The following is a 25631-nucleotide window of genomic DNA, read 5'->3' as shown; positions in this document are numbered from 1 at the left end:
GTCGCCAAGTAAGTCCTGGTACATTTCTCATATTTGTTCGAGGTTTACTTATTTGTTATTTGGGTTGGTTTGCATGTTCTTGATTCCAGCCTAAGCAGGCATTGTGGCATGAGCTACTTCTCAGAGCAAAACCACAAAGGATGTTGGTGCAGATTAGAGAGCACAGAGCAGATAAACTGTATTCCAGCTGTTTCCCAAAAAGGTCTCTTAAGACAGAGATGGGAAGTTTCCCTGTGATCTTACTAATGCAATGTAACTCTTCTTACTGATGCAGCTTCTAGATCTTCCCCCAGGCATAAATAAATACACATCTAGGCTCTTCAGGGGGGAAAGTCTGTGAAGCAGTGGTCTGTACAGCACTTAAGGGCACAACAGCATAGCATTGCAGAGCACTTTTAGTCATGGAGAGGTGGGGAAGATAGAAGGAGGCAATATTTCTATTAGTGTCCAGGTACGAGACTTTTAACCTATTCCAAAATTCTGTCTACATGCAATATATGTTATTATAATTAGACTAAATAAGTGCAATCTGACTCAGTGTTTGGCAGTGAATGAAAGTGTTCCCACATTTTCTATTCAGAATATCACATAATAAGGAAGAGTTTACCTGTTGATTTCTCTGGTGACTACATAGGTATCACAAGCTACACAATTTATTTCCCAGCTATACTGTTCCAATTACTATTGTTTATCTGCCACATACAGCGTGTAACAACCATCTTACCTTAAAAGCAAAGAAATGATCTGTGTATTTGTCACCAAACACAAACTTGGCACCTGCATCAGAGTACTCCAGAAAGGTCTGGGGACAGAAAGCAAAGTAAAATAGCCATAAACTCTGGGTACCTGCCAAAACCCAACAAAATACTGCTAGCTGTCTTGCAGAAATATGGTGAGGTCCAAAAAGCTTGGGCTCTGATTTGTAGGGATCCAAGCCTTGCTGACTGTATTTGGCTGAACTGAAGGTATCTGCTGTGCTCTGCTGAGTACCAGACACAATAGAGGCCATAAGCTACACTGAAGAAAGCACTTCCATGCTCCATCTGATGCAAATAAGTTCAATTAATTATACAGTTTAAAATGGAGATTTGACAGCTGAAGTAATGAGTTTTGAAAGGTGTAGCCAAGAGCTAACCTGAGGAAATCTTCTACTTTTAAATTTTGATCCAGTGCATTTTTATACTTCTAATGCAAATATATGCATTACTGATACAGTTTAAAATAGACTTAAAATACAGTTTATAATAGCTACAATAATTAGTTCTGACAGGATAGACTGTAAAACTTGAAAATATGAAGCTAGCAAAAGGGGGCACCAGACCTGCTCCACTCAGAGACTGAGAGCCTGATGAGACAAAACCCAGATGACACGCACTGCCTGCAGATTAAACAGACATCAGATATGTGCCTTTGCTCCTGCACAGAGACAGTACATTCTGCTCTGTCTGGTTTTACATGTCCTTAATTACCTGTGAAGAACAGCTGTGAGAATAGTATCCCTGAGGTGAAAAGTCTGAATGTCCTTCAGTGGGTACTCTCTAGTGTGTATTTTGGATATTGCTTATTCCTTACTTTACAGTAATCGACTTTTAAAAAAACTTTGTGTGTGCAGGGATACCTGTGGAGAGATCCCACCCACTTTCTAGAGATCCCTTCCAGCATGCAGATCTGGATTTTGACTCCTGTATGTAGCTGAATAATTTCTTATATATGAGTACTTTGAAATGTCGCTGATTACAGGAATGTTGCTGCTTTGGAGATAATTAGGGCTGTGACCTAAATCCCAAGGCTTTTCAGCATACTGTGTTTATTGCAAGAATGATATGGAGTTGAGCCATTTCTAAGAGCTCCTATGAGTGCCCTGACACAAGATAAATTTGTGTGTCAAGAATGCAGTTTAAAACTTTAGCCCAGTGATGGTAAAGCCATTAATAAATGGTATTACTCAGGCCATTGTATTAACTAAACAAAAAAAAAGGTGAAGTTTGATCTCAGGAAGTCAATTACCTTTCTGAGAATCTCAAGAGAAGAAAAAAACAAGGGACAAATGGATCCTTGAACAGCTTGTTTGTATAATGTAAGACTCCCAAGACAGAAAATTATATTAAACAAATAAGGATTTTGCTCAATAGCTTACCTGGATCTGAATGCCTAGCCAGTTAAATACATCAAAACCCACTTTGGTCCTCAGAATAAGAATACCAAGGATAAACTGCATTCCTATTCCTGAAAATACTGGTCTCCAAGCAACCTAGATAGAGAGAAAAATAAAAAAACTGCTTGTTGTTCAAGTAAATAATAGTTTACTTTGGATGCTTGTTTAAATAATGTAAAGAGATAGTCTGACTATACTGCAGAATGGGAGCAGCTGCCAAAACAGGTTTTAGGGGACAGAGCATAAGGAGATTTTGCTACAGGGTTTGTCCTTGGATAATTTCAACTCTTTTTATGTCCCCTAGCCTTAAAGACTTTTGATACTTGAGAACTGCTCAGTTTTATATTGTTATTTATTATATAAAGGCAGTTGTAGGAGAAACTGCTGCTGCCTATGATGAGTTTCTCTTCACTACACTGATGATTCCTGTTCTGCTGCCTCAGGAAACATCTTTGTTTCTGAAAATTTGTTTGTGAAAATTGAATCAAATCATTTACAAAACAAGAGATGAGATGGCATTCTCTAATTTAATCAGGTCATATTTGAATAACACAAACCAAATAGGTGTAATGAGGACTCATGGGGGAGCATAAAATATTTGGAGTATGAGTTTTCACCTCATTTGGAGACAGCAGCAGTTGCAAAGGATAGGGCAAGTTCATTAGTCCTTGCTGACAGGATTTCACCTGTTGAGAAAGTCTCAGCACTTATGGAAATCATGAAAATTATTAGGAAAACTTGGTGACCTGGACAATTGATGTATGATTAATGAAAGGATGCAGAAGTATACGAGGCATGCAAACAGGAGTAAAAGCTGAAGTGGTAATTGTGGTGGCTGAATGAGGCCCTTTGTAATACCACAGCAAAACAGAGTGGACATTTCTAATGGAAAAGTAAAATAAATGGCATTTGTGAACCTATGGGAGTGGGTGAGCAAAAAGTGAGGACATCAGCTCAGCCCCAGCTGCTGAATTTGCAGTGGAAAACAAACTTATGAGGGGTTAAGAGTTACACAAGTCTATCATATCTCTGGTTCTAGGTAATTTGTACTGATGTGATGACAATGTCCTCAAATAAGTGATTGTGATGTGCTGAGGACTTATAGTGAGGCTCCTGTGAGTGAAAGCATGGAGAAGGCCTATCTCAGCTTGAACTGTATCAGGGCTGGACCAGAAGGCAGCATCTTCCCAAATGGTGAGAGACAGGTGTTGGTACAGCCACATGCATGGTTCCCAAAGGCAAAATTACTTTCTTCAGAAATTAAATACAGTGCTTGGTATCAGGCAAAGCTATATTCTTACTTTCCCACATTTTGTTATTCTTACTAGACTTGGTCCTAGGGAAGGGGAATAACTTTTTAGACACAGAATTTTAAAAATACCAAAAGGTGCATAATGGAATAAATACTCACTTGGGTTGGATATTTGGAAAAGAGAAGCATCAAGACAATGTACATCACAAGCCCACCAAAAGAGATTAGCTGACTGGATCCTCGTTTTGTTGTGTCGAAGATGAGCCAGCAGATGATCATTATAATAAGAGCTGCACACAAGACCCTAGGAAATAAAAAAAACATCCTGATAAAATCTTTGGGATATTACTTTCCCTTCCCATACCCAAAACATTTACATCTCTGTGAATAAACTCTTTGTACAATGTTTTGCACTGAAACCTGTAGCTCTACACAAGCAGGAACCTGCCTTTGTTAATGTGCCTCTGGCAACATGACTTGGTGGCATCTGGAAGAAATGTCCTCCAAGCCAGTGTATGGGAGGAAACCCAAAAAAATCATGAGTGACTCTTGTCTGGGTGCTATTTCTATTAAATCAAATGTGTTATCTTCCTTTCCACTTCATCTGTCTTTTCTTTCTCTTCCTTTCCTTTATTGAATCTTTAGTTCTGGGCAAGAAAGGCTGTGGTATTTATGATTTGCACTGTGCTGTTTAGCTGGTGGGCCTGTGAAGCACACTCTACTAAGGAGCAGCCTATAAACAGCTCATTTCTTTGTAACCATTTGTAGTCTGTTCAGCTATCTCAGAAACAATGACATGTATATCTGTGTTTCAGTGTTTCTATGGCCCCACTATCAGAAAAACATTAAGCTTATTTATTGAAGGTAATTATTGAAACAACAGCCTGGAAGGCAACAAAATACATCACCCCATATACAGAGAGAAAACAAATACTGTCCCATGTCTTTAATGCTAGTTCTGTCTAACAGAACAGAAGGTTTTACTGATTTCAGTAGTACCTAGATACATCAATTTGATCTTTAGATGGGGATTAAAAACATTGCAGGCAAACTCCACAAAATGGCTTGGCCATTGCAATGCTGAGTAACCCTCTCTACACCTGAGAGACTTTCTGTCTCTTGGAAGAAAACAGTTAAGCACCTAATCTGTGATGTGTACAATTTAAGGATTGCAGCCAAGGTAATATAGCACTTACTGCCCCTGACTTGTTCCATCTTCTCATCAGGGCTCTCCTGTTCCTTTTGCTCCTTCTCCCAGAGAGGCTGCCAGATCATCTAATGGAAATGCCTCTGTGTGTCTATTCTCTAATGTGGCTCCTGAGCAGAAGGACCACAATCTTTATAACACCTTTCTTAGTAAAGCCATTTCTAAATCTTAAGAATAGTCTAGGATATTATCCCACACTCCTTGAAACTCTTTCTCTCTCAGCTAGTAGGTGACCTAGCTGGAACTGATGGTAGCTGGCCAGTTTTGTCTTCCTTTTTAATGATATTTCATTTGTTATTTATTTGGTCTACAAGACTCTTTTTTCTCCTTATTTTGCCAGGGATAACTTCAAGATCCCTGATCACTGCCCAGGAATACTTGAAATAAGTGTCTGACAGATCTAATTATCTACCATTTATCTACCAAATGAATATCTACTATCCCAAATTAAGGTTATACAACCTTATTATGACATTAAATCTGGCTGGCATGTTTTGATTCCTGAAGGTCAAGTAAAAATTACTAGGGAGGTATGTGGAAAAAGTGTCTAGATAATATACTTTAGCAGCTTGCAAGTGTTAAAGTTAAGATTCTTATGACCTAACAGCTCTGTGAATAGTGAAGAACTTTCTGGTTTTCAGAATGAATGAAAAAGGCTACAATACACAAACTTTTGTGAACTTATTCTCTTTAAACCGCAAAATTTTCCCACCTCAATTTGTGGTATTTTTCTATGCTTTCTGCAAAGACTTTTGATCCTTAGCTACTGCATTGAAATCCTGAATGTGCTTCTGATATTTCCTGGTAAAGTCTTAATTATTCTGTGATTTTATTGAGATGTGTGATTGACCCATCTCCCTGCTCTTATGGGGAAGTAAGTTGAAATAAAATCATAGGGGTAACTTGGACTAATGCATTGTCCTTCAACATAAATAGAAAGTGATTAATATTTACCATTTCAGCCAAAACCACTGTTTTTTCAGATAACGGTCTCCAGGGGAAAAGAATGCAGCAATTCTGTCTTCATACTTAGCTATCAAAAAATCCCAGCAGATGAAGAAGATGGCTAAGATAGTGATGACAAAGAGTGGCAAAGCTCTCTGAAAATTCAAACTGCAGGCTGCAATGACTACTGCCAAGTATGCTGTTACAGAAAGAAGAATATGCATGTCAGTTAGGTTGGTCTTTTTAAAAACAGGATCAAATTTTAAATTTATAAGAGGTGATCAAAGTCAGGCCTGTGTTTATATTTTCAGTACTTTTCTGACTCTCAGCCTAAATACTGAAAAATCTGGCTTTTTTGGATAGTTTTGTTACTTATGAAATGCCTACTGATATGAAAGGTGGCCATCATTCTGTCCAAGCAGATTATATGATTTTGCCAAGGTAAATTCATATGAAACATGTTAATCACTCAGAAAAATTAAACCCATCTACAAGAACTTCTTTTTCCTGTGTAGAAGGTATGAATTAAGAGCATGAGTCGTGCTCTGTTTTTCAAAAGAGGATGAGTTTATCCAATAAAACTAGAAACAAATTCTTATAAACATATGTCAGTTGACTGATTTGATGACCTTAAGTAATTGTGAAGCTTAAAATTAATTTATTTCATAAAATAGCTATGCAGTTATTTATTTGACAGGTTCACTGCAGATAAATGCTGGCCAGAAAAAATTCAGTTCTTGTAAAAAATAACTGGATTTTGCCTGTGGCAAAAAAGAAGGACTACTGATTTTTGTAATGCAAGTTGGTTTTTATGAAATTAATGTATGAAATCCTGACATATTCTTAGAACTCACTCACTTTCTTGAGCCAGAATATGTCTGTACTAAAATAAAGCAAGACAAAATGAGTTATGAGGGCAGGATACTCAGCATGCAAGCAACACTTTTATAACCACCTCCTGGTGTACTGTCTCATAGATATATTTCAAGTCTCTGTGTTCCCAGTGTTCAAGTAGGAAGATCTTAAAAACAAACTTGGTGAAGTAGAAGAAAACAAACCAACCTACTGGCTAATTAGGAAAGGGAGAAAAAAGAATGTCTGAATGATTTTGTGGTGCATACTGTAATAAGTACATTTATTCCAGAAAAAAATTACAGTAAATATTGAGTGATATGGGTCAACAAAGAAATTAATTTCTAGCCTGATGACTTAAGTTCACTCCTATTTGGTGCCTGACAGTTTATAAAGTGATTTCATGGTCTTGGAGAAGGTACTGAAACTGCAGTTTTGGAGTCAGCTGGTAATGGAGTAGACACAAAGACTGAACTATGCTGTTATCACAAGTGTAATTGCTAGTCAGAATTTAAACATGCTGGAGAAGCAGTTTAGCAAGATTTGTGCTTTTGTTATGTTTTGGAATGAGTGGAAGTTTTGCAATCTGGAATTTTCTCTGGGACTAAATTCTTAACTACTTTGAAATACATCATTAAAGAGAGTCAAGAATTTTTATGCCAGACAAAGGCAGCACAGCCTATAATCTCATACAGGTAAATAAATAAGGTTTCAGCAATCCTGGATGTAATATACTGTACCTGTTATTAAAATTCCATAGATCACATAATGAATTCTGGTTTTATGTTCCTTGCAAAATTCACAGACTTCATCATACCTTTTTTCTAAATGTCTAGGAAAAAAAGATTAACAAAGAATAGAAATGTAAGCTTTTGCAGAAGAAAATTGTGTTAAAATGATCAGAATTTCTCCACTGAAGTTCATTTAACTTGGAGAGGATTATATTTGGATCTCAAAGTTGCAATATAGAGTGCCTTTTGAGAGGGACTTCTTTGGGTTGATGTTGGACGGGTGAAAAAGAAAATATGGCAGATATCTGATGGGACAATCTGTCATCTACACAAAGGGCCAAAGTCAGCAGAACAGTTCTGCTACCCTCTGAAGTACAGTTCTTCTGTGAAGAGATTTGTTAACAGGGTTAGTGCAAACTGAGTAGGTAGTTAAGAGATTCGATGTCCATTGCTAGACCCACAAAGTCTATTAATACAGACAGCCCAGCATTACTATGTGAAATAGTAATATTGCTGTAATTGTAAAGGCCTAAGGCTGCATTTGTGTGTGTAAAATAACCAATACCAATCAAAAACCTTATTACCGCGAGCATAGATGTTTCTGGATTTTTAAAATTTGTTATTACACAAACTTTTAATCTCATAATCTCTTAGAAGTTAAAACGGTTTGTTATATTTGAATGTCATGCTGTAGTGTCAGTTCTTCCAATTATAACATATTTCACTTCCTTTGTTTTCCTTATTAAGGTACCAGCATGATTTCTTGAAGGAGGTCGAAATTTAGGGAAATAGCAGTTAAGGGAGTTAATTCAACAGAGATTTCCAGTGTTAAAGATGCTGATGATGTGGACATATATCAATTACAGAAGCAGTGGCTAAAAAAACACATTCTTTTATTACAGCTATGTTTTTGTCATCTCAGAAGCACTGCTTTAGAGAGGCACATCTCTGAAGCAGTCTCTTGCATTCCCAGTCCATAAAGGCAATGTTATATTTAGAGATGCTAATTATCCAGACTGTACTTGTTTGGAAACTAAATGCAGCTGGAGTTAGATGCATGCTGAAATCCAGCATGAATACCCTTCTTTTCTGCACTCAAAAAATTCAATTAATTTAAAATAAATTTGAGAGAAACAAGAAATATTAATTTAAATTATATCAGCACCCTGAAGAACAGAGCAGGAACACCTCCTTTAGTGAGTACAAAGAGTAATAGATTCTCAGAGAAATCTTGATTGCTTTTGATACTTCAGTTTCAGTTCTGGGAATTCCTGTGGCTTCACAAATCATAGTACTTTTTTTTCTAACTTGTAAGAACATTAGGTTATCTACCCAATCTCAGCAGAAAGATTAGATACAACAGGAAAAGAAAAAAGGAGAAATGAGAGACAAATAGATGGAAAAGGCAGTTACTTTATCAAATTTATGGTTCACCCAAGAAAAGGAAAAAAAATACTGTAGCTGCTACTTATGAGCCCTTTGGGATTTAAAATTGTTACTTTCATATTAAAATTTTGTGTAATTTCTTCTTTTATCTAACATCTCTCTCTCCTTTTTATTTTATTAATTTAGGCTATTATGACTTTGGTACCAGAATATCTTAAATATTTAAGCACATAGGTCATAAATATGCAGCTCTGTTCTGAAAGGTGGCAGATAAAAAAATGTTTCTTATGAAATATGGCTAATCTAATAAGGAAACATTATTTTCTAAAAGCTGATCCTATAGGCTTGAAATATAACAGAAGATGTTGAAGAAACAGATCTCACTTTAGCACATTAATGTAAAATATTTATGTATGTCAAAATTATTCTTGCTTGCATTTTGTAACTCGGAAACAATTTTCATTTGTGCATGTACTTAAGAAGGGAATGTTAAAACCTTGCACTTGAAGTGAATCTGTGTTATCAACAGGCTGATCTTACAAAAGGGCTGTGTCTTAGACTGTGGCTATTCGGTACTATCTGTTGAAAGAAATCAGTGACACATATGAACACTTAGTATGATTTTAAGTACTGCATCTTAACTTTTTTAATGCCTTAACTAGGGTTTGCAGTTTTCACAAAAAATACCTAATCTTCAAATAAAATGTGGATGTATGTTTTCATTCTGTGATCACTTGGAAGTAGAGCAAACACAAAGTAAAACTTTTGTTGTGTCAAAATTTTTTTCACAGCTATTCTGTTCTTACTTTGTGCTGGAGCAAATGGCTATGCAAACTGAAAGACACTAGTGAATCTTCAACTTCCTGAAAGAGACTACTCTTTAAGACCTCCGTGTAAAAAACACTGCTCTGGAAATATTGGAAAAGAAGTTATTGTACCAGAAAAAAAAAATTGCTTCTTTAATTTGCAAGGCTTTAAAAGGATAGTTCCCCAATCACAGATGTAATTTGTAAGGTATAATTTTAAACAAGTTGTGGTTTTATATTACAAAAATTGCTAAGTAATACAAAGGTCTGTGTAGCACAAGGGTATGGCAGTGAAATTTAGAGCTGTCGCTCCAGAAGCATAAACACTGGCAGCTTTTTTCTTAGGCCAGGGTGGAGAAGACTTACTCATGCAAAAAACACATTACCCTTTCAAGCGTGGTTGCTCATCATCTTCGTCTATGGAGGTATGTTTGTTTTCATGCAGATCACTCTCAATATTGATGTATTCATCCCCCTGGAAAGCAGATGAGTGCCGAGGGTGTCAGAGGGGTTTATATTTCTTAGGTAAGGCAGAAAACCATCCCCACTGGCAGCTGGCTGAAGCAGTCTCTAGAATTTCCTGTCTGCACTCATTCCTGGCTCCAGCTCTCCCATCTGCCACCAAATCTGTGATCAGTGTTTAGACCAGCTGAGGAGTTTCCCAAGCCATTCACACCACTTTCAAAAGGGAAATAAAGGGGAGGAAATACCAGCATTACTCAGAGCTGAAGAGGGCAGGACCTCATAGGTAGTACTACTGCACACAGTTGAAAAGTGCAGGCTGTGAATTAGCCAGCACCTCCTATAGACACCCCCAAGTTTTGTTGCTTGTCTCTTTGCAGAACATTATTATGATGGAACTTTTGTATATGGAGACTGGTTAAACTGGGCGAGGCTCAGTGTTTTAAAAATTTAGCTAAACAAACAATTTTATTCTGAAGAAAAATTGCTGCCCAAGTCCACATAAGCATGGCAGTGTTAAAGCTTTTGTACAACTGCAGGCTGCCTTGCACCCTGTGTGAGGACCACCTTGAGGCGGTCAAGAAGGGCACAGCCCCTCGAAGCTGCTCAGAACACCCATAGGGGCTGTCATGCCTCCGTCCCATTCTGGTGGGTCACAAGGAAGGAGTTTGTCCCATGGCTTCTTACCTCCATGCTGCTGGTGGGCCTGCAGGGTGGCCAGGGCCCTGTGTAGGCAAGCCCTGTGTTCACAGGGAAGAGCGAACCTGCTGCGGCACTCTGCTCTCCCTTTGAGCTGCGGCCGGCTGACTGCCCTGGGGTGTCTGCCATGACCAGGGCGATGGCAGACAGTCCTGGCCTGGCCTGGCGGCATGTCCTACCCTCTTCACAAGAGTGGCCCACAGTGCTCAGCCGCTTTTGGAGCAGTGACAATCTACAGGTGAGTTTACCTTTTGTTATTCTGTCACTTTTTTTTATGGTAAGTCAATTCCCCAGTCTGCTGTGGAAAACAAGGCCCACCACAGACCTTGTCCTGGCCCCTGCATTCTGTCTGTCTGTCCTGCTGCAGGTGATGCCAGAAGCCCTGGAGAGCTCCCAGTTAGTTGCCAGGGAGAGACTTGAACCACAGAGTCATGCAATGGCCTGGGTTAGAAGGGACTTTAAAGATCATTAAAGATCAGAGTTCCAATCCCCTGCCATGGGCAGGGACACCCCACACTATACCAGGTTTCTCAAAGCCTTACCCAGTTTGACTTTGAAGACCTTCAGGGGCATCCACAACTTCTCTGAGAAAATTATTCCAGGGTCTCATCATCCTCACAGTAAAAAATTTTTTCGTGATATCTGATCTAGACCTACCCTTTTTCTATTTAAATCCAGTACCCCATATCCTATGACTACATGCACCTATAAAAATTTCCTCTTCCTTATTTTTTTTTGTAAGTGCTTGAAGTGCTGAAAGACCACAGTGGGATCCTGGAGCTTCTCTTCTCCCAGCGGACCAGCCACATTTCTCTCAGCCTGTTGAGTATCTTCAGACTTTAATGATCCCAAAGGCAAAACTAACACATGGTGAGACCAGAGGAGTATATACCTGGAAGCTGCTGTTTCTTCTCCTAGGGTAAGCTCAGCATAAGACCAGTAAGAGTCTCTTGGTCCTCTTGGCTGCAGTTTTTGGAGCAGAGTGCTGTGCAACTCTATGGAGCAGCACTGCAAAATATGACTACATCTTCACTAAACTAAATTTCTTTGCCTCTTTGGTCTTGATTGTGAAATAAAGCAAACCTGGAAAATGCCTACTATGTTACTATTACTTTTGGTAACTGGTACTTTCGGTACTCTTCTCAATGGCTGTACAAGGTAGGCTTCTTATCTGAGGGACACTGAGTGCCCATAAGTGATATGTAAATATAATTTATTCCTGAGCTTAAATTTGGAATATATTGCATACCAGTGCTTCTCACAGATTTTTTAACCTACATTATAAAATCAGGAGAGCCCTAGCCCTCCAGGTGGAAGTGCCATGCTTTCACATTTGCAGGCAGCTACACTCCCTTTGGCACTGTGTCAACTCTCCTGGTCCCAGCTTGAAGCTCATGTCCTACAGATTTTGCTTTCATTCCCACTGCCACCACTTCATGCACTGCTTAGGCCAGGTCATGATCTCCTATCTCTTTTCCCTATGCCACAACATACTCCCTGTGCCTAGATCACCCACAGCCTGAACTCTGGCCCTCTGAATTTTTGAAGTATATGGTTTATCTTGAGACTATAAGCTGGTTTTTTCTTTTGAGTATGTCAGTTACAAAAGCATCAATCTACATCTTTTCACATTGTTCACAATGTATTTAATATGCTTAGAATATTACTATATCACTCTTTCACTGTCACAAATGCTTTCCTACAATGACATTAAAATGTGAGAAAATCTGAAATCAAAGACAACTTTGTGTGAATGTGTAGCTACAAAAGGAAATTGGAGAATGGATGCAAACCCCTTTTATTTTTTTCATGGCCAAACATATCAGGTTTGGTTCGTGGGGACTGTTGGCGCTTGCTGAATTACCTAAGGGTTGTGTGAAGCATATGGACTTCTGTCAGCAAAGGGAGACACTGCTAAGTCCATACTGTAAAAATCCTCAAAATAAATTCTTATGCCTCTGTCACAGTGTGTCAGAGAAATTGTTGGTGCAAATATACACATCTCTGATACTCTTGCACCAAGTAGCGGTAGAATGATTTCAGATGAACTTTTTCAGTGGGGAAATTGGTTTCTCTGATAAAAATAAATCTTTCATACATGCCAGTACTTTTCTCCAATTTTCTACAGTTTCAATCAGTTCTGAAAATCCTTTTTGAGTTTTTTGTTTTGTTTTGTTTTAACAATTTCCTTTTTGCCAGCTTTTTTGAAGATTAAAGTATAGACACTATCTACCACCTCTCTCTCCTAGGATATCAGATTCCAGTCTAGTTCCCAGGAGTGCTTATCAGAATAGTCTAAGTGATCCTTTCCATCACTGTATATCTGTAATTAATTCAACTCCGAAAGCAGAGACATTACTTTGCACCATGTCTTTGTTGCCTCTGATCATATTCAAGAAAGCAATAGAAGATAGAAATGAGTACCCACTGCATCAGGTATTAGAAATATATGATGCTTTGAGTACCATTACCAAACTTGGCAAGTAGATATGATTACAACAGAATAGAATTTTTAGAGTAGAAAGTTATTTCTGGAGTGAGGATGTGAAAATATTAATACCTAACAAGGATAAAATACCTGTGGATTTTCTTAACCTGACTCTCATATTTTCATAGTGGGATACTCAGTATCTGGGCTTAAACAAACAAACAGTCAAAAGAAGTCAAAATGAACGTGTTTTTTATTACAATACTCTGCATTGTGCTCTCTTCTTCTCTGGTCAGTTTTACATAGAACCTGTTGCCTCAAGTGTGTGTTTGTCTGAAATTTTCCCTATTTAGGATGTTTATTTAATAATTAAATATTAATTTATTATTAAACATTTAGTATTATGAATTCTTTTTCTGATTGAAAGATTGTAACTCTTAAACCAATGAGTATAGATTCTCTTTTTTCACCTTCTCATGAGAAAATGCTATTAGGGCAATTCCTTGTCCAGTCTTCCCTCTGGTTACCATTTCTGATGCCTCTTTTGTATCTTGTATGAAGCCATTATGACATTGGAATACATTTTTTTCTGAACCTTACACAGGTAATTTTTTCTTTAATATATTTTTTGAGAATTAAACATACTTCCCTGTCTGTTCATACATTTTAAATTATATTCAGATTTTGTTAGAATATCTGTCTTGGGTATACTAATACATTGTTGATATTAACTTTGAGGTTTACTAATTTTCATAAGGTTATTTGGTAGAAAGAAAAAAAAAGAAAAAAAAAGATACCTGATTAATATGCACTGTTTCCTTATTTTGTGAATCCTTGATTCTCTGTGAATTGTCTCCAAGGCCTTTCAGATTTGTATCATCCACATGATCATCACTGTCGTTCTACAACCAGAAATTATATTGGTTCAAACTGGAAGCTGAAAGCCTTTCTTGTGTATAGTCAGAACAGATTTATAATCTGATGCCTGGGCTATCATGGAAGCAAGTGAATGGGTGACAGGAAATGGGGTCAAGTTGCACCATGAGAGGTTTATATTAGATATAGGGAAAAATTTCTTTGCTGAAAGGGTGGTCAGGCATTGCAACAGGCTTCCTGGGGAAGTGACAGATTCACCATACCTGAAGTGTTCCAAAAACCTGTAGATGTGGCACTCTGGGGACATGGTGGTGCTAGATTAATGGTAGGATTTAGCGATCTTACAGGTCTTTTATTATCTAAATGGTTCTACAATTCTCTGTGTAACTTTACCACAAAAGGGACCCCAAAACTTGGTGTGCAAAGCTTGGCTATTTGAGTCCTGCACTAGTGCACAAAGGTGCCTTGGTCATGAATGGTGCTCAACTAATGTGAATCTGCTGTTTTCTTCACTAAACTCACATGTTTCCCATGGTGAATTGTGCTGTTCATTGTCTCAGGACTGGTTCAACAAGTTTATAAAAATCCAGGCCTTCTCACCAAGGGCAAAATGGACTATTTAGGGCCTTCCCCAATTGTTCATACCTTTGCTCCAGTATTTATGCTCCTTACACATATGGAGTAAATGTAAACATGTACTTGTATCGCTCTTAGAATAAAACACTCAGGATATCTTCAAAGAGAGGAGTTAGCTTTACCACATTAATCCTCTGAGGTATACCTTTTATCAGAGAGATGTAGACTGCCATTACCAGCCCAATTATTTCTAATTTTTTTTTTTAATAAATCCTGAATCTCAATTTTCTTGTTCCTTAACATTTTGAAGGATAAGTTATCTCTTTTTAATAGACCTAGAACATCTAGTTCTTGATTTTGTAAGAAAGCTGCCTAAACAAAATTTTGGATAACTTACCACTGCAATTGTTGTTAATGTTTTATATTTCAGTGGTTTCCTATGGCAGTAGTTACATTACGGTAATTAAATGAAGTATCTCATTATTTACATGGTAATAACTCAGTAAATTAGTATTTACAACTAGACAATCACTTCCACAAGAACAATACAAAATAACCTGGATCATAGTAAATTAATAAAAATTTCTAAAGACAGGAATAAGCAGTACTACTAGAAATACATTGAATTTTGCCTTAAAGGTGAAAGAAACATGGCCTTAGAAGCAACTAGAACAATGCTCAGTAATATTTTTTGTTAAAAATACTTTGCCTCTAAAGTTCACAAAAGATCAGTTTCAATCAAAGTGGTTTTGTAACTTTTTGTATCTCAGAGGAGAGGAGCCACAAGAGGCTGTTTATTCAAATGCTCTGGTCTTGATACATCAATTTCCTCACATCCCCGCGAAGAGTATCTTTTCCTTTTCTTAAGAGAGGTATTTCTGTTTCAGAACCACTTGTCACTTGTTTGCCTTCTAACCATACCATAATAGGGGTTAGCTGTAGCTGCCCCTGCAGCCAGCAACAAACATGACTACTGAACACTCCATATGCTTTAAAAAAAAATCACAAGAAGAAGAGATCACTGTAGCATTGAGATATATTAAAAATATTGCACAGGACAGCATAGTGAAGTCAAAGTGCTATAGTTCTGTAATGTGTTCACACTCATTCCTGAGAATGGTGTCTTTGAAGATTTTTATACTTTTTACTGAGGAAGAAAAAACAGAGATTTCCTAGACCTGTTTCAGTAAACATGTGAAAAAAAAAAAAGTATGCAAGTTGCTGTTTATGAAATACACAAGAAAAGAATAATCTATGTTGGAAGATACCTCTAGAAGTCACTTAGGTGAGCCCACTGCTCAAGTGCAATAATTACATAAGAAGTTTCATTTATAGAATTATTAAAATATATGAATGTATGAGTAATGTAACAAAACTAGTAAGAGCATCACACAATTGCTGGAACTCGGTAGCCCACACTGCAGATGTCTAGATTGGTGTCCTTCTCTGTAAATTTAAAAAGTAGCTATTTCAATTGATCATATCACATTTCTGGATTATTATTGATTCAGTAGAAACTGGTTAACTATTATTGATAACACATTTGATTTAGTAAGATTTCTGTTGACCAGAACAGTCTTTGCATGAGTGCTATTAAGCTGAGTAATATTTCACAGCTGATTTTTTAAGAACTGTGTCTTCATTCTCCCCTTATAGAATTTTTTTGTTTGTTTTGTTTGGTGAAAACAAACATTATTTAACCCTACTGGTAGAAGTAAAAAAACTATTTTTCATTTCTAATAAGAACAGAAATATTCAAGTGACAAATAAAACTGCCTGATCCCCTTTCCTTCTTACTTAGTGTCTCAGGTGCTGAAGGAAGTCCTCAACAAAATGTTAGTCTGTGTTATCACCTACTGTTGCTGATTGCTGTGTAAGCAGCTCGGCACAGGCAGAAAACTTCTACCTCATTTACTCAACATCCTTTTCCAGCTCCCTGTAAATGTCTGGAGAACAAAACAGTGCAAGAGAAAATGGGTGTTCAAGCCTTAGAACTACAATTAGCACAATCCTGTTATGAGCACAGGTCTGTACAGCAGCATGTAAAGTCACTTCTGAATCTGCTCCACCTCCAGGAGACATGAGACAGCAGGAAGTTCAAAGAGAAGCTTCGATGGGAAAATTCTTTTTGCTTTAGTGTACAATTAAAAGATTACAGAATCGGTCCATCTATTTTGAATGTTTGTAATATGAAAAGTATTTTGAAGCAGTGTTTCTGCTTTTACAAACTGTTTTACTTTAAAGCTTGGAATTCCCCTCTTGTAAAATACTTGATTCAATGACAAGGACATAGCTATCTCAACTGTGTATGCTCTTTCAATATTTGTTTAGTTCCCTCTTGACAAGCTGTTAATTGACCCAGAAGTGTTGCAGGACTACATTCATTGATCTTTCCTGCCATCTCCTCCTTGATTTTGAAGGAGGATGGATTTTGCAAAGGGCTAGTAACTTCTATTATGCTTTTAACAATAGCAGACAGTCTGGGGTAGATGGTGTTACCCTCATGCTGGTTACGGAGGAAAATAGGCTGGCCAACATTGCATCAAGGCAGCTGCTTAAACTGTTTACGGGTGGGTCCTTACATTATGTTGGAGATTAGAATAAGGATACTGAAGAATCTTAGTGGAAAACAGATGCTTCAAAAGAAAATTGTTCAAGTTTTAATGTCGGATTTTTTGCTTTCATGCGATTTTTAATTTGCCCAGTAGAAGTGAAGCCATACAGTTTACAGTTCAAAACTTGCTTTTCTTATAGTCAGTGATCCTGAACACCATTCATCTACATTTTCCCTCATGTACTATCTTTTGTTAGCCAGTGCCATGATTCTGGAGTTTAAATGCATTTTAAATATTGAGGAAGAATTTACTTAAATTAATAATTACAGCACTCATAAATACTTGTCAAATTATAAAACTCAGTCTACAAGGCAGGAAGGATGAATGTACATTATCCATGCACTAAACTACAGCAAATGAGTTGTATAAACTCATACATAAGAAAAAAGATTCTGCCAGACATAAATTTAGCAGGCTACATCTTCATGGGCTGTTTTGAAAAGGACTGTAAATAAGACTCTCCACCTCTGAGCGCATTGTTTTTTCCTTAAAAAATTTAGGTTGTCAGGATAGGATAGTTGGCTGTTATGCTGAAATGTAGTTTTTAATTAAAAAAAATATGGAAAGCAAGTTATGAAAACATGGAGCAGGATTACATAGTTTTCTGTCTGAATCTGGTTAAATAATGCAGTGAAATACCACCTTCATTACCAAGGGTAAACATAACAGTGATGCTCATGAAATATAAATTCTTAATAACATCTATAGTCTTAATTAACCAACCAGACAAGAGTATCTAGGAAGCTGTGAAAAATGGCAATAAACAGAAATTGCATTTTTTTTTTTAATATATTTTAACCTTGTTTGAATGAAATGCATGCATGCATTATGGCAAGACAAATGTCCTCTGCACTGTAAGCAAAGGTCATAATTTTAAAGGGGATCTTTCCTCAAGTTAACTTCTTAAGACCGTGCTGTGCTCTGCTACAGAAACAGGTACAGGTTGTTTAATGCATCATAATGCTAGGAATAGTGAGGAATAAATATTTATTAGCTATTATCCTCCCCTTGTGCTGTATTTATGTTTGCCTCTGTGTTGCTTTTAACTGTAGGGCAGTTTATTCATCCCACCTACTGTTCTTTTGTAAGATGCAGCTATTATCATTCTTTATGGAGTAAGTGTGACTTGATGTTTAATGTTATTAGAGATCTGAATCATCATAACTGATAGATAAAAATTTTGCCTCTTTAATGAGGGCTAAAGACAAGCTAGGTAAATCCAATCTTAGTTTTGGGGTTACTGTTAGTGATACAGGGTTTCTGAGCAGGCAAAGTATAGAGGTCCTCCAGCCAGCCAGTGCCATGTATGAGGTTGACTAAAACACCTCGAAGGCAAGAGACACAGTAGCATTTCCACACATTATATATGACATTATTGTAGCTATAGATACACAATCTGTTACGCTGGTACATAGACACTTAGGAGGAGCAATTTTCTCAATTGAGGATAATGATCTAAGTTCCTTAAATTACATGACATTTTTAAGATAAAAAAAATTGACAATGCTGATGTCTCATTATAAACAGTGCAGCAATCTGTTGATTCTACCTGTGAGGTAGCATCCAAAGCAGGTAACTTTAGCATGTAAGTCTTAACAACTACATTGGGTTTTATTAAGTTAAATACTTTATTACTGAAGGGTAGAAGCATGGTAGGGAAGACTGGCAGTATGGGTAAAGAAAACTGTGTATTTTCTTAAAACCTACAGAAAAAGCTCACTCATTGTATTACATCCAAATGGCCTTTGGTAATTGAGATATTCCTAATATCAAAAAGAGAGAGACAATGAGAGAAACAGCAGAGGTGTATGTTTGCAGTTTTTTGTCTGTTGAGACATTTTGAGCTGTTAATAAGGGAGAAATTTGCTTCTGGGTCTCCCAGGTACTGGCATTATCACAAGGTAATAATGCAGGACCTGCGATTTCAAACTATGCTCAAGTGGAAACTGCATAGTGTACAAAAGATGTAGCTGATATTTTGCAGAATCAGGCATTTTTTAAAATGCAATTAATGGTATCAATATAACTTTGTGCTCCATGGGATGCATGCATAGTTAACATTTGTTAAATGAAGGTGTACTACTCTACCATTGAAAATGGTGATGCAGTGAAAATCCTACCGCAGTAGAAATGGAGGTGTGTGTTTACATATCAATAGCAACTGAGAATTTGAGAAGAGCTCATAGTTGTCACCCTCTGACCATCTGTGTGACAAATCAAAAAGCAGACTACTCTATATTACAACTTTTTCATCCTGTTAGTGTCCCTTCCCAACAGAAACCACAATGCTTCTCATTCTTGACTTAATAAAGATATGATCCTTCATCGATCACTTGTTAGCCTTAAGCTCCTTTGTATTACATTGAGAGCTGTTTTACTAACTTAGTTACCTTACAAATTGCCTAATTCACATTTACTTTGTCCCTCTCTTACATTATCCCTTTGTGCGCTAATCATTAAGTGGTTCAGGTGCATCTGAAGGTACTTTGGATACTTAAAATGGTACCTACACTATACTTAAAATGGTGTACTTAAAATGGTTTAAATTACACCTTTTCCAGAACATTTTTTGTATTTCGTGGTTTAGGTAAGATATTTGTTGCTTAATACATTAAGAGACATTTATTTTGGAGGAATTAAAATGTTCATTTGTGCAGAAAAAGCTTTAAACACAAGAAATAGTGGGAAAATATTAGATTGTTTACTTTTCAGTGTCTTTTACTGTGATTTGTTTGTATAAAGAATTTTACCTTTCTCCTTCTGTGTCTTATTTCTCTAGGGAGTGATTTACATATTGAAACAGAGGTAAGCCAGTGTAAAAGTAAATCAAAATTGCCTGAGTAAGCTAGCTGCGTAAGGCAGAAGGTTAATCGGGTTACTATACTGTGCGACACAGACCTCTGAGAAAAAAGGTGATTTTTAGCTTATGCCATTTAAAAGAGTTCAATACCGAGCGTTTCCAGCTAGGAACTCCTCTCCTTTTTGAGTTTGTAAGCACAGATTTAGGAAGAGCATGGCACTAGTTTAGGCACATATTTTTGTGTGAAAACACAGGATAAAACCTTTTATCTCGCTCACTTGAACTGACAGACTCAAGTTCAATTTGCTCCGAGGCACAGATGAGTTGAGGGTGCTCTGATTACTCAGGAGAAAGCCCTAACCACCCGGCGATCATGTTTTAAGAGTTAATTCTCTTACCTACGTTCCTTAAATATTTCCTGACGGGCTTCTCTGTCCATATAGCGCAATGAACAAATATACAGAGAGGTTGAATGTCGGTGATGTTATGTAATAGTCCACATGCTTAGCATCTACGAAGACCCTGCCGTGTTATTTGGACAGTGTCGGCAGATACCCACATCAGCTACCCACTTCCTGATAGCTGAGATCAGGGGCAGAGTAAGGATCGGAGACTGCAAAGGAGAGCAAGGATCTGCCTTGTTAATATAAAAATAATTGAGAGTATTTCACAGCCACTGTCTCTCCCCGACTTATTCTACTTTCAGCAACAAACAAGTACAGTGAGCCAGCCCGGCTGCAGGTTCGCAAATTTCTGTTTGTGTCTGCTCTAATTCCTGTGAAAGCACAGGGATGCTGGGCACTAAGAAACAATAACTAAATACTTTTGGTTAGTTTTGATTTTTTTTTTTTTTTGGTGGTGTTTATTTGTTTGCAGTGGTTAGTGCTTCCGCTTACGAAATCTGCGTTTCTTAAATGGCTGTTAATATTACTTTGCGCTTAGAAACTGCAAAACCTTCTGGTTTGGCCCCTTCTGTTTGTGCTCCTCTCGAGATTAGAAGAAAATTGCGCTTACTTTATGCATGGAAGAATGATATGCCCCACTATGATTACATTATTGCTTTATATTTTTTCTCATATTATTGAAATACATTGCTTTGATGAGTTATGGGTTTGCTGCATAATGCTGACCTTCTCTTCAACAGAAATGTAAATGACCTATCCTCAGGAAGAACCAGCAACTGATAGAGCAAATGGGATCCAGTTGTGAGATCCACCAGCCTATGGAATATTACCAAGTCAGGACACTTTTCAAAGCTAGTTATATACCAGTGAGTAGAGCATACACCTGAATAAGTCAATTGTGCTCAGCTTTTTTTTTTTTTTTTTTTTTTTTTTCACAAGAGCCGTGTACTTTGGCAGGGTATCATCACATAGAATGTTGTAAAAATACCTGCAGGCAGAGCGCAGAAAATGCTTTTTCTTTGTTCAGGGACGGAATTCAACATTGTTCAACGTTTTTAACTCCTTCCTCTTTCCTAGCAAGCAAAGGAAATCACGCTTACCTGGAAGGCCAGATTGTGCACTCCTGAGTGATCACGGTTGGTCTCCGCCAGCTCCATGTGCCTGGTATGGAGTTTTTGGTGACTGTTAGAATGTTGGAAGCTACTTGCAGTACTGGGCAGAATCAGGCAGGACCTGATAATGCATCCCCAGGACCGGTATCACTTGAAGTAAAACTAGCTGGAGGTCTTCTCAGGTTACTTTTACTCCCACTTAACTCCACCTTCTTGCTCCACTAGCACAGCCCCTTTTGGCCAGCATGGAAAACGGCCTTCAGAGACAAGAACGGAGGATACTTGCAAGAAATATATTTTACACAATATATCTCTGGGTGGTCCTAAAGGCAAATGTGTGTACTTATAAGACTTCTGTCTTTCCTCTCTTGCGTGGGATGAAAACTTCCACGTCTAGATTTTGAAAGGCCAATACATTTTTTCTCCTTTTTTTACAAGTATTCTCAAGTCATTATTTTTGTGATATTATGGTAGCCTTATTTTCCATAGTAGCTGAGGATTTCACCCAGCAGGAGAAAAAACGAGAATGCGAATGACACTCAAGAGTCTGACAAGCACTGGTAAAGCCACTGTCAGATGACATCCTGTATTTCATGGCACAGTCTTTTGATTAGCCACAAATTACTCACCTTTAACTGAAGAGTTTTTATGATGTTTTTCAGGCTTACAGTTTGCAAGTATTGAAAATAGATGTTCTTAAAACTATCAGTTGGGCTTCTTACTCATGTTTTTGGTTGACTATGTACTTTGTGTATACAGCTTATTCTGTATAAGTCCTGAAAACACTAGCACTATTACAGACACCAATGTTAGACAGGATTTGTGTGAATAAAATTTTGCCATTAAGAACAGCAAAAATGACAGTGTTCTGTTTCTTGGAAATACAGCAAAATATATTTATGGATTCATTACCTGCCTATATTCATAACTTTTTTACATGAAGATGGAAAATGTCATGAGTTATGTCTCACCCAGTGAAAAGCAAAAAACTGTGCCCTGTTTTATGTATAAAACCAGAATGGATTGGCATGACTGAATACATTATTCAAAATAATGAACAGTTACATGAAAAATAAGATGATGCATCTTTCTGAGTAATCTTCCAACTGTTTTACAGTATTATAAATTATACTGTTGCAATATGTGCTTTCTAAATATTATAACTATTGCTCAAAAAGGAGGACTAGCTGGGGTTTTTTTTGGTCAGGAGTGCCATGGTGTCTAATGATTTTTAGGTTTGCAGTGTTCAGAATATTTTTGGAGACCCAGGTTTTGAAATCAACTTGTTTATTGGTAATTGTATTTGCCCTGTGAATAGAGGACATTTTCTGACTAATTAATTCTCTCTGCACAATAATCTTCAGCAAGAAATAACTGCAAATATCTTTAACAAGTTTTTATACAATTGCCTGCTGATTTCTGCATACCTCAGCTGCTTTTCCTTCCTTTTTTCCTTCTCTCTCCCTTCCAAGTTCAAACATGCTTTTCCAAGTTTGAACATGCTTTTGCCAAAGGAAGGTAGAGGAAACAATGAAATGAATAATTTTCAAATCCAGTCTATGCAATTTTAAAATCTGTAATCTGCATTTGTATGGATGGAAGAAAGTTCTACCCTCCTAACAGTTACAAGACAGTTCCTTGTACAAGACAGATAATTTTTTAAACTGTTTTTCTCATTTGAAAAAATCTTAGAATAACACAGAGTCAATAATTTCAGTGTGATTTCATCCTTTAAATTTTATTTTATGCTAGAAAACTGACAGGATCTTTAAAACAAAAATACCCACACATCCAAAAAAAAATCTTGAACTCACTATAAAAACTATGAAATATTGTTATTTCTTGGTGGACAGAGGCCATATATTTAAAGAAAATTAGGTAATTCACTGATTTTTTTTTTTCCATGATCAGTCAGAATTGTATTTAATATTTGATTTACAGCAAACCCTTCCTGTTTCTGGTTAGTTTAAATACTTATTTGAAGATATGTTTTTTTTTATATCAAGACGTGTTATGTGTCTGAGGAATATAGCATCTCCATTTCAACTGATAACAAACCTGGATGTCTGTTTTCCTCTTATGTGATTCCTCTGGCTGTGAGAAAGCATTAAAGATTCACATTCTTAAATTTTAAGATGTTTTTACAAAATTAGATTAATTGATAGGCTGAAACAAATATGAGTTGCCAAAATTCTACTGACTAATAGCGGATAAAAAAATTACAATAATCTTAGAGTTATTTCAAAAGAATAGTGACAGGAAACTTTATGTTCCATCCCACTATTTCTGCATAAACGCTGGACTCTCTTTGTCTTATTTAGAAGAAGAAAAATCAAAAGGCCTAATTGTCTCACTGAAATTCACATGTAAATGAGATTTATATTTTTCCTAGTGTGAAAAATACATGGAGGAAATTTATTTTCGTTTGAAGAAATAATTTTCCTGAGTCCTTCTCACTTCATTTTAAATGGTAGAAGTTTATCAAGTTATTGAAAGAATGCTGCTTTTTCAGTTGGCAGGCCTGAGAAACTAGGGAAGACAAGCATTTTATTGTATTAAAACAATAATCTGGAAAAGCAGAAACAACTTTTCAAATACAGACTAAAGAAAATTTAATATTTACATGTTGGGTATTTTTAGAATATTATGTAGAGGTGACACAGCAAACTGCTGTTATTTCATCATACCTATGACCAAAATTTAGAAAATAAATAAACTTTTGAAATTAATGTTTTTAAAAAAGTTTTAATATAACCAACTATTTTCATTAATCCTTTCCTTCAAACATGAAAAAGGTGGTTTCTCTCATTGCCCAGAATTTTTTAAGGAAGAAGAATGTTGCCACACCCTCAGATTGTTTTTCTTGTATTCTAATGCAGGTGAAGGAAACAAGAAATCTTGTTAGTAGGAGAGGCTTTCAGGTGGCTTTTTGCTTAGAGATCTGAGTGGCAAAGAAACGGAATACAGTGTCAAGTAAATAAAATATTTTGTTAGCAAATGAAACCTTCCCACTGCTGTATAATTCTGCCATGAAATCCTAGTCACATGGTAAAGCATTCAGAACCTCTTTGTTCTTTAAATAACGGCACAGTAATGCTCATTTTGCTCTGAAATTGGCACACAGATTGGTGAAAGCCAGAAAGGTTTTTTGGGTAGTATAAAATATTCACAAACAGCACAGCTTACTGTACACACAGCAGGCAAGAATATAGCAACATGATTCTTAATAATTTCCTAGTTGCACAGAGAAGATAGCAGGAGTATGAAAAAATGAGTAAGGTATCTAAAAAAAAGTAAAGTCATTCTGGGTTTTTTTCATTGTTGAATTGTGAGAAGCAACTTCATAGTTAGAACCCACAAAGTTCAACAATTCAAAATTTCACATTCTTAATTGATTCTATTCATTATGTATAGTTTTGTTAATATTACTCAGCAGTGATTTCAAGAACATTTCAATTAAAAATTTCAAAAGCATTGAGATAATCAAATAATAATTTTTCATACATCCCCTAAGTAAACTGCACCTCAGAGGAAATGTGAATGAAAAAGACCATGGTTACCATTGAAAAATGGTTGGCAAATAGAAGATTGATTTACATTTTGCTATATATCGTAATATTTATCTAGCCACTCCTGCTTATCCCTCTTCTGACTTCTCAGAGTGAAAAAGGTGCCTTCCATATTTGAAAAAGCATGGGCCAAAAAGATTTTTTTTTAACTTCTATAACCTACAAGCTTCAAGTGTTTGCAGTTTTTAGAAATATTTTCATACCAGTGTCAAAGATAAACTATAACCCTCCACATCACCTTGAGAATAAAGGGTGAAGGGAAGAAAATACTGTCTTGGGAAAAGGAAACACAATTTTTCATACGTTTGAAATTGTCCTTCAACACAAACTTTTCTTGGAAAATGTGACTTTGGGACTTGTTTTTATTAAATGGGAATTTCCCCTCCAAATTCTCAGGTACTGCTCTTACATTTTTAAGGGAAAAGCAGACAGTGAAAAGCTCTCAGTAAGATAAAAACAGTTTAAAATAATCAAAATGTTGTCAAGTTTGATGACATGTGGACACAAACCCCTGGATGTCTATTATTAAAAATCATTCATATTTGTACTAAGTGACTGTAAATGAGGTGGCTGAGTGGCCCGGTGCTGCCTCCATTACTCCCAGGTTCTGTTCTGAGTTCAGTTTTTGGTTCTTACTAGTCATAGACTCTGGGCCAGTAAATCTCTAGCTCTTACTCTGTCTTGCAGCTCTCCTTCTGAGATCTTTTGAAATCAGTATGAATTTGAGCAGACTTACTATCTTCCCTATTTCTCTTG

At 36.7% G+C, this 25631-nt stretch overlaps 1 protein-coding gene across 2 annotated transcripts in view; it reads right to left on the bottom strand.

Moving 5' to 3' along the window:
• Positions 1–21473, bottom strand: part of SLC28A3 (solute carrier family 28 member 3) — a 38020-nt gene extending 16547 nt beyond the window's left edge. The window contains exons 1-8 of one of the 2 annotated variants that reach the window (XM_030258654.4): positions 21295–21473; positions 13721–13825; positions 9721–9809; positions 7152–7243; positions 5569–5758; positions 3567–3711; positions 2138–2251; positions 725–802 (exon numbers count right to left, since the gene is read on the bottom strand). In XM_030258654.4, coding sequence (XP_030114514.2) covers positions 725–802; positions 2138–2251; positions 3567–3711; positions 5569–5758; positions 7152–7243; positions 9721–9809; positions 13721–13825; positions 21295–21351 — 870 coding nt within the window. In that variant the 5' untranslated portion in view covers positions 21352–21473. The remainder of the gene's footprint in view (positions 1–724; positions 803–2137; positions 2252–3566; positions 3712–5568; positions 5759–7151; positions 7244–9720; positions 9810–13720; positions 13826–21294) is intronic. The other variant, XM_072922543.1, reaches the window with a different exon arrangement.
• Between the last annotated feature and the right edge of the window lie 4158 nt (positions 21474–25631).

Source organism: Taeniopygia guttata, chromosome Z (genome assembly GCF_048771995.1).
Source record: "Taeniopygia guttata chromosome Z, bTaeGut7.mat, whole genome shotgun sequence".
In the NCBI taxonomy this organism is placed as follows: Eukaryota; Metazoa; Chordata; class Aves; order Passeriformes; family Estrildidae; genus Taeniopygia; species Taeniopygia guttata.
The sequence above is the reverse complement of the archived record's forward strand: the minus strand, read 5'-3'. Positions and strand labels throughout refer to the sequence as shown.